The sequence below is a fragment of the Trachemys scripta genome, chromosome 1, assembly GCF_013100865.1.
Source record: "Trachemys scripta elegans isolate TJP31775 chromosome 1, CAS_Tse_1.0, whole genome shotgun sequence".
NCBI lineage: Eukaryota > Metazoa > Chordata > Testudines > Emydidae > Trachemys > Trachemys scripta.
In genome coordinates this window covers 341,899,210-341,908,677 of record NC_048298.1, presented here as the reverse complement: position 1 = coordinate 341,908,677, position 9,468 = coordinate 341,899,210, and the positions used below count along the sequence as shown (strand labels likewise).

At 50.5% G+C, this 9,468-nt stretch overlaps 1 protein-coding gene across 1 annotated transcript; it reads right to left on the bottom strand.

Moving 5' to 3' along the window:
* Positions 1-8,514: 8,514 nt before the first annotated feature.
* Positions 8,515-9,468, bottom strand: LOC117872661 (olfactory receptor 52E4-like). Its single transcript, XM_034761353.1, has one exon. It carries the CDS (start codon positions 9,460-9,462, stop codon positions 8,515-8,517), a length of 948 nt encoding a protein of 315 aa, XP_034617244.1. The 5' UTR covers positions 9,463-9,468.

Here is a 9,468-nt window from a genome sequence, read left to right as displayed (position 1 = left end):
CCGAGCAGCATATCTTCATGGGAAATAGGGCTTGCCAAACAAACTAGATGTAGTTTTGTGATGAGATCACAAGTTTGGCTGGTAAGAAAAACTGTATTGACATCCCAGACTGAGGCGAGCTTTGAGCGGCACAGCTGTACTGATGCAGTGACACCCCAGATCGGGGGCAGCCAGCATGGCCAGGAAGATGCCCATGGGCCCCTGGACGCGGTGCTGGCTTTGAATGATGACCAGAAGGATGCCACTTCCCAGCAGAGCAGAACGGAAGGGCGATCCAGGAGAGCACGGCCTCCAGGCCAGGGATCCCGAGGAGAGTGAACGTCGAGGGGCTGGAGGAGGTGTCACAGGGGGCAGGCACTCTGCAGGTCCCCCGGTCACGCTGCAGAAAGGCTTTGTCGCTCCCTGCAAAATGCAGTCACAGTATTTGGTCTCTAGGAGTCACACACTAAACGCTTCGTGGTGACTCTAGGCCCCAGAGTCTAGACCTGCGACTCCCTGCCTAGCTAGCGGGTTAGCTCCGGTGGTAGCAGCTGGTGCTTTTGGTGCCAAAGGACCTGGGTTCAGCATGGTGGCTCTGTGTCTGTGGCATTGGCTGGCTACACAGGGCTTGATACAAGCTGAGTAAGGCCTGTAAGTTGTGGCTCTGTGGCTTTAACACCAGCAGGAGAGCCCTGCAGGTGGAAGTCCTCCAGCCAGTGAGAGCGAAAGGCACAATTCCCCAATACGCTGCTCCCTGCCTCACCCTGCTATGGACGACCCCGTCTGGACCTGGGCTCTTCAGTCCTTGGCCTCTGTGACATTGTGGCAAAGGGTTCACTCTTCTTTACGGGCAACTCCTGTCTCAGACCTGACAAACTCGCTACACCTAATATCCCCCTTTGCTGGTATTTCTCCATAAAGGGCAGCATGTGAGGTCTCTGCTGAAAGCTGGTAACTTACTGAGACTCACCATCCCTATGAGATGTGTGCAGGGCCAATAGTTCAGGGCTAGTGTAACTATGTTGAGAATTATGGCCTGATGGCCTTGGAGTGAAAGCGAGCCACGTTGCGAGAGCCTGATTGAAACCATCACAAACAAACTATAATCATCGAAGCCATGTTGCGGGAGATCAGGCATGTTACCGCAGACAGAGGCTGGCCCCGTCTGTGAACAAAGACAAAAGTCTGATTCAGTCTGTCACGGGGTGGAGGGAGACACCGAGGAGGAAGGTGGCGGAGCCGGGGTGCTGGGTGAAAGCCTGAGGCCCGGCTCCCTGGGGCCAGCAAACACTGCAGGAGACCGACCTTCGGAGTGAGCCAAGTGATCAGTGAGAAAAGGGAGCTATTCACAGGCCTTGGGCCTAGGTGGCATTTTCTGACTGTGTTTGGTACGTACCCATTTGCTCCCACCACTCACGCTTGTTTCTATTTGACTCTCTTCCTTCGATTCATTTCCTTCTGTTTTCCTGCTACAGGAGCGATGGGCTAAGGGAAAACTAGTCAACTGGGGTCTCACCGCTCCAGAGGGTCTGGGATTTCTTTGGGGAGCCAGAGGTCGAGGGCTGGATACCACAAGGGAATGTGCATCTACAGGCAACCGGCCTGGCTGGCCCAGCTCGGAGGAGAGGGCTGAGAGGCTGGCAGGGAGCTAACAGCCAGCTGGCACACACACAACTTCCTCACCCAGAGCAGTGCTTCTCAATCTGTTTAACATTGTGGGCCACATATGCGGCCCACAATATGTTAAGTGGGCTGCAGGTTGAGAACCGCAGTGCCACCCACCCTGAAACCGCTCACAGTCCCCTATGCCCAGCGCCCCCATCCAGAGCGGGGCCAGCACTGGAATCCTGGGTGTGGCCTGGGCAGTGGGACTACACCATGGCTGCTGCACTGTGCCGGGCAGCAGCGGGGACCCGGACCCCGAACCTGCACCAGCGGGAACTTGGACCCCACACCTGCCACCATGCGGGGCCGGGCAGCAGCAGGGACCCGGACCCTGAACCCGCAGCAGCACGGACCCAGCACCGTGCAGGGACCTGGACTCTGAACCCACCGCGCGGGGCCAGGCAGCAGTGGGGATCCAGACCCCAAGTCCCCCACCGTGGCCACTACCGCGCAGGGCTGGGCAGCAGCGGGGATCCAGACCCCGCACCTGCCACCATGCGGGGCCGGGCAGCAGCGAGGACCTGAACCTGCCACCGCCACCACCACCACCACGCGGGGACCTGGGCCCCGAACCCACCATCTAACCCCTCTCAGAAATGCGGGCAACCTCCTCTCCTGGACAACAATCCTGTACTTGGCCTTGCTGAGCTCAGCCAGGTCCGGGAGAAGGGATGTGACTGTGCCCAGCATAGGAAACAACACCCCCAGCCCGATTCCTGGCTCTGCTCTGGGGAGCAGCCAGCCCCTCTGCTGCACCCAGCCCCCCACTTCCCCCAGCCAGGATGTGGTGCAAGTTCTTCGGTGCCTGTGCAAGTCCTACCAGGGACCACCCCCTCCCTGGAGTGGTGTACAGACACAGAGACACCTAGTGGCTGAATCATATACTGCAAGTGACCGTAATTACAGGGGCTAGTGCTGAACAAATGCTATAGAGGTAGTTTCCATCTCTTCTTTATTTGTTAACCATAAAAGTCCATATAGAAAACGTAACCAGCGGCCCAGGAAGGCCTTGTGGATGTGGAGCACCTGTGAAAATCAGGACGCTTTGGGTTCCTAAACGTGCATGGATGTGCACCTAGCCCAGGATCCTGGCTCTGACAGTGGCTGGTTAGGTTAAAAACATGAATTTATATTCTTACTTTGTTACCTACTTTGCAGATAGAGAGAGCCCATCCAGACTCCTGGTTTCTCTCTGAGCTCTGGGGCAGGGAGTGGGGTCTAGAACATTAAAGCGAGGGGCAGAGACATTTGGGATCTATATCAGAACATCTGAATGGGCAAACTGGGTAGCTGCAGTTACATAGCTTCATAGATTCTAGGACTGGAAGTAGGGTGACCAGACAGCAAATGTGAAAAATCGGGACAGCGGGTGGGGGGTAATAGGAGCCTATATAAGAAAAAGACCCAAAAATCGGGACTGTCCCTATAAAATCGGGACATCTGGTCACCCTAACTGGAAGGGACCTCGAGAGGTCATGGAATCCAGTCCCCTGCCCTCGTGGCACGACCCAATACTGTTTAGACCATCCCTGATAGACATTTATCTAATCTACTCATAAATATCTCCAGAGATGGAGATTCCACAATCTCCCTAGGCAATTTATTCCAGTGTTTAACCACCCTGACAGTTAGGAACTTTTTCCTAATGTCCAACCTAAACCACCCTTGCTGCAGTTTAAGCCTATTGCTTCTTGCTCTATCCTTAGAGGCTAAGATGAACAAGTTTTCTCCCTCCTCCTTATGACACCCTTTTAGATATCTGAAAACTGCTATCATGTCCCCTCTCAGTCTTCTCTTTTCCAAACTAAACAAACCCAATTCTTTCAGCCTTCCTTCATAGGTCATGTTCTCTAGACCTTTAATCATTCTTGTTGCTCTTCTCTGGACCCTTTCCAATTTCTCCACATATTTCTTGAAATGCGATGCCCAGAACTGGACACAATACTCCAGTTGAGGCCTAACCAGTGCAGAGTAGAGCAGAAGAATGACTTCTCGTGTCTTGCTCACAACACACGTGTTAATGCATCCCAGAATCATGTTTCCTTTTTTAGCATCAGCATCACACTGTTGACTCATATTTAGCTTGTGGTCCACTATAACCCCTAGATCCCTTTCTGCCGTACTCCTTCCTAGACAGTCTCTTCCCATTCTGTATGTGTGAAACTGATTGTTCCTTCCTAAGTGGAGCACTTTGCATTTGTCTGTGTTAAACTTCATCCTGTTTACCTCAGACCATTTCTTCAATTTGTCCAGATCATTTTGAATTATGACCCTGTCCTCCAAAGTAGTTGCAATCTCTCCCAGTTTGGTATCATCTGCAAACTTAATAAGCGTACATTCTATGCCAATATCTAAGTCGTTGATGAAGATATTGAACAGAGCCGGTCCCAAAACAGACCCCTGCAGAACCCCATGAAAGCTTTCACAAACCACTCATGAACCAACAATAGAGAGGCTCCAGCTACTCCCCCCAGCTCCCCAGAACTGTACCTTCTTACCCTGGTAAGAGCCTAACCAGTGTTAGTTTATTATCCAGTCCACCTTTCTCTCCGTGCGGGGAGAACATTGCATCAGCCCCAGGTCCCGAGCAGATTTCCTTTTTGCATTTCAAACAATGCACTGTATTAACAAAAACAACGAGGAGTCCGGTGGCACCTTAAAGACAAACAGATTTATTTGGGCATAAGCTTCCGTGGATAAAATACCCACTTCTTCAGATGCGTGGAGTGAAAATGACCGATGCAGCCTGGACACTTGTCTCACAGCTGGCGCTCCATCCCCCTCCCTTCCTGAGGTGCTGTTGCATCCAGCTGCAGAGTGAATGGAACCCTCATCCACCTCCACAGAGTTTCTAAGATCCCATCACCTCCTTTGGGCTCCCTTCTGGGACACACCTCCCTATGCTCCCTAGAGCGGGATCTATCCCTGGTTCATCTGTGCCAGGCTTGCAGCTCACAGCTGAAACAGCCTTCTCCCTGCCAGGCAATATACTCCCCTCCATTTCAGAGGGAACACCGCCTTCAGCTGCAGGGCAGGAGCCAGTCTCAACCCCCCCTGCCCCTAGAAACATGTAAAAAGCAACAGAGGGTCCTGTGGCACCTTTGAGACTAACAGAAGTATTGGGAGCATAAGCTTTCGTGGGTAAGAACCTCACTTCTTCAGATGCAAGTAACGGAAATCTCCAGAGGCAGGTATAACTCAGTGTGGAGATAACGAGGTTAGTTCAATCAGGGAGGGTGAGGTGCTCTGCTGGCAGTTGAGGTGTGAACACCAAGGGAGGAGAAACTGCTTCTGTAGTTGGATAGCCATTCACAGTCTTTGTTTAATCCTGATCTGATGGTGTCAAATTTGCAAATGACCTGGAGCTCAGCAGTTTCTCTTTGGAGTTTGGTCCTGAACTTTTTTTGCTGTAAGATGGCTACCTTTACATCTGCCATTGTGTGGCCAGGGAGGTTGAAGTGTTCTCCTACAGGTTTTTGTATATTGCCATTCCTGATATCTGACTTGTGTCCATTTATCCTCTTGCGTAGTGACTGTCCAGTTTGGCCAATGTACATAGCAGAGGGGCATTGCTGGCATATGATGGCATATATAACATTGGTGGACGTGCAGGTGAATTAGCAGGGCTGGTCAGAGGATTCAGGGGGCCTGGGGCAAAGCAATTTCGGGTGCCCCTTCCATGAAAAAAGTTGCAATACTATAGAATACTATATTCTTGTGGGGGCCCCTGCAGGGCCTTGGGCAAATTGTCCCACTTGCCCCCCCTCTGGGCGGCCCTGGTTTGCAGACTTGAGGTCCTAATAGACATTCCTGGGGGCACATCCTGCTCTTCTAAAATGCATGTATCAGCAACTTCAACACAATTCTTACCAGGAAGGACACGGGGTCAAGCTGCCCTTTCTGTGGCACCCAAACCCCCTCCCCTCCTGCCTTGGTCAAGCTGAGACTGCTGCTTGGCCACTTTACAGCCGGTTGACTTGGCTGTTTTTAGCAATAAGCAATAGTGGGTCCAGGCACTTTACTGGTTTGCCAAAATCTCCCCGTACAGTTTCTGGGCCTCAATTGCTTACTGTTCCCGTTCCAAAGCTCTTTGATGTGCTACTGCTTCTAACTCCGAAAGTCTCTGGTGTTCCTTTTCTTTTTCCGCTACCTGCAGTCTAAAGCGCTCCAGTTTTGTAATGGCTTCTCTGCCTCCACTCGTCTTTCTGCTTTTCTGTCACTACTTCGCTTTCCCGAAATAAGCAAACAGAAAATAACTAACCGGTAACCTCTCTGACTGATCTCAAGCCACCACACTTAACGTCTCACTTCAAATCTCTACACCAGTGTATGAAGTGCAGATCTCACTCAGCACAACAAGCTGTGCATTTCATCCTGCTTGCTGGGCCACTGTGGTGGGTCCTTCCCGGGATGCCACCTGGAACTGGGGTACAGCTGAGCCCCCCGTCTCACCAATCTGGGTTCCCTCTTGCACTGTAACATTGTGACAAGCTGCAACGCCCTCCAAGGTTGCACTCTCACCAATATCCACAGGCAGGGACCACACCCAGCTGTGTTCAGGAATGCTCTGGCCAGCCACTCATGAACCAACAACAGAGAGGCTGCAGCCAAAATACTCCCAGCTCCCCAGCCTAGGACCCCAGAGCTGTACCATTCTGCCCTGGTCAAAAGCCTGACCAGTCTGAATTTATGACTGAGTACGTCCCTCCCTTGATGCGAATAGGACAATGCACAAACCTTTATTAACTGAGCTGAGGTTTTCCCCACATTTCAAGCAAATCACACAGTTTTAGGTACAAAATATAAAATTATTAACTACAGAAAGATAGATTTAAATGACTCTAAGTAATAGCAAACTGATCGAAGATGGTTACCTAAGAAATAAACAGAATCACAGTCTAAGTCTTATACACAAAATAGGATTTGAATCAAGCAGGGTCTCATCCTGTTAAATACTGCAAACAGTCCATCAAGCTTCCATGCACAGGCTTGAAACACCTTCAGGCTGGGAACAGCACTTCCTGCAGTTCAGTCTTTGTTCCTCTTCTGTTTCCAGGTCTTTTTGTGCGGGGAGTGAGGCCATTTGGTGATATCGCTGCCCCCTTTTATGGTTTCTTCCACAGGGCAGGAACCTTTTTGTTCCAAGACAAGTTCCCAGCCTCGTTTGTGGAAAAATACAGGTACCAAAATGGAGCTCAGTGTCATGTGGTTTAGTCACATGCCCTTGCATGTGATTCATAGCAGCCATTATCGATAGGCGGACTGAAGCGTTCCCAGGAAGGTTCACCAGGTGGGGGATGAGCTTCTCCTCAGGCCTATTGTTTCCCCTAATGGTCCATTACCCTGAATAGGCCCTTCACAACCAGCTCTCTAGACCGGAAGCATCTTGCCTTCTAGGTGTCACCCAAGTGCAGCCACATTTGAAATACAGATACATAGTCCATATTCATAACTCCTGATACAAAAATGAGACATGTGTACAAAGAGGATAATCATATACAGCAAATCATAACTTTTCCAATAAAACCTCACATGACATATTTTCTACAAGATACATCGTAATTATGTCATAATCACATCATAATCATACCATTATAACGAACATGTGGTGCAGAGTGGCATACCCATATCTAGGTAAACACAGTACAACACCTGCAAGCCATTCCCTGCCTCAGTGTCCTCACCACCCTGGAGCATAATTTGGGATTTGATCAAAGCCCTTGATGGTGTGACTGATGTGGTTGGGTCCTACTCTGTCCCCATATCTGCTCTAGCGACACCATCAGAGGACCCAGCCACATCAGCCACACCATCAAGGGCTCATTCACCTGCACATCTACCAATGTGATATATGCCATCATGTGCTAGCAATGCCCCTCTGCCATGTACATTGGCCAAACCGGACAGTCCCTCCGCAAAAGAAGAAATGGACACAAATCGGACATCAGGAATGGTAAAATAGAAAAGCCAGTAGGTGAACACTTCAATCTCCCTGGACATTCTATAACAGATTTAAAAGTCACTATCATTGAACAAAAAAACTTCAGAAACAGACTTCAAAGAGAAACAGCAGAACAAAAATTCATTTGCAAATTGAACACCATTAATCTGGGCTTGAATAGGGACTGGGAGTGGCTGGCTCATTACAGAAGCAGCTTTTCCTCTCCTGGAATTGACACCTCCTCATCTATTATTGGGAGTGGACTACATCCACCCTGATCGAATTGACCCTGTCAACACTGGTTCTCCACTTGCGAAGTAACTCCCTGCTCTCCATGTGTCAATATATAATGCCTGCTTCTGTAACTTTCACTCTATGCATCTGAAGAAGTGGGATTTTTTACCCACAGAAGTTTATGCCCAAATAAATCTGCTTGTCTTTAAGCTGCCACCGGACTCTGTTGTTTTTGTGGATACAGACTAACACAGCTACCCCGATACTCAAATAGCCACTGGAATCATGGTTAAAATTGACACACAACCCCTCCCGAAATCTGAAAGGGCTCCCTTGTGGCTGGGGAGGCAGAGCCAGGTGGAGATGATCCATCAAGTGACAGAGGGAGGGGACGAGAAGAGCGAGCGACGAGGAGGAGCCTTGGGGAGAAGAAGCAGAGCAGCGGTGGAGCCTTAGCAGAAGAGGTGAGGCAAGGGGCAGGGCCTCAGGGTCCAGATATCAGCAATTACAAAGATAACAACCCTATGAGTTCATGAGTTGTACACAGACCAATTCCCCAGTACACTCAGGTCAGGAAAGGGTTTAATGTCGCTTTGACTATCCAGTCAGGGATTCAGGGAAGAGGGTCCGGCATCATGTCACCAGCCAGTTCTGTATGGAGCTCAGTCTGAGAGCCAGAGCACCAGGGGAAAACTTTAGGTCTCTTTATGAGTAAAGAGACGGAGCAGCCTGTCTCGTATCTGTTTGGTCCTCACCCCGTAGATGATGGGGTTTAGCATGGCGGGCAGCAGGAGGTACACGTTGGCTGTGAGAATGTGAAAATGCTGGGGTATATTGTGGCCAAACCATTGCGTGAGGAAGTTGAAGAGAGCTGGGGTGTAAAAGGCTAAGATGGCACAGAGGTGGGAGCTGCAGGTCCCAAAAGTCTTGAGCCGGGCGTCCTTTGTGGGGAGATTGAAGATGGCCCTGAGGATCTGGGTATAGGACACGGTGATACAAAATACATCCAGACCAATCCCAGAGAATAACAAAAAGAGGCCATAGTAAATACTGACGCGGATGTCAGCGCAGGCCAGCTTCACCACGGCCATGTGGTCACAGTATGTGTGGGGGATGATGTTGGTTCTGCAATATGTCCACTGCCTCGCCAGGAAGAGAAAGGGCAGTGCGAGCATGCCGCCGCGCATGACCACAACCAGCCCAATCCTGGCCACCACGGGATTTGTCAGGATAGTTGAATGTCTCAGGGGATCACAGATGGCCACATAGCGATCCAAAGCCATGGCCACGAAAAACCCAGACTCCATCACTGAGAAGCAGTGAAGGAAGTACATCTGGGTGAGGCAGGCACTGAAATCGATCTCCCTGGAATTGAACCAGAAGATGCTCAGCATTTTGGGCAGGATGGACGTAGACATGACCAGGTCGGTGACAGCCAGCATGCAGAGGAAATAGTACATGGGCCCATGGAGGCTCAGCTCCCTCTTCACGATGAACAGGATGGTGAAGTTCCCCAAGATGGCTATGATGTACATGGTGCAGAAGGGGATGGAGATCCAGACATGGGCTGCCTCCAGGCCAGGAATGCCCAGCAGGATGAAGGTGGAGGGGTTGGTGAAGTCGGTTGTGTTGGAATCTGACATGGAGTA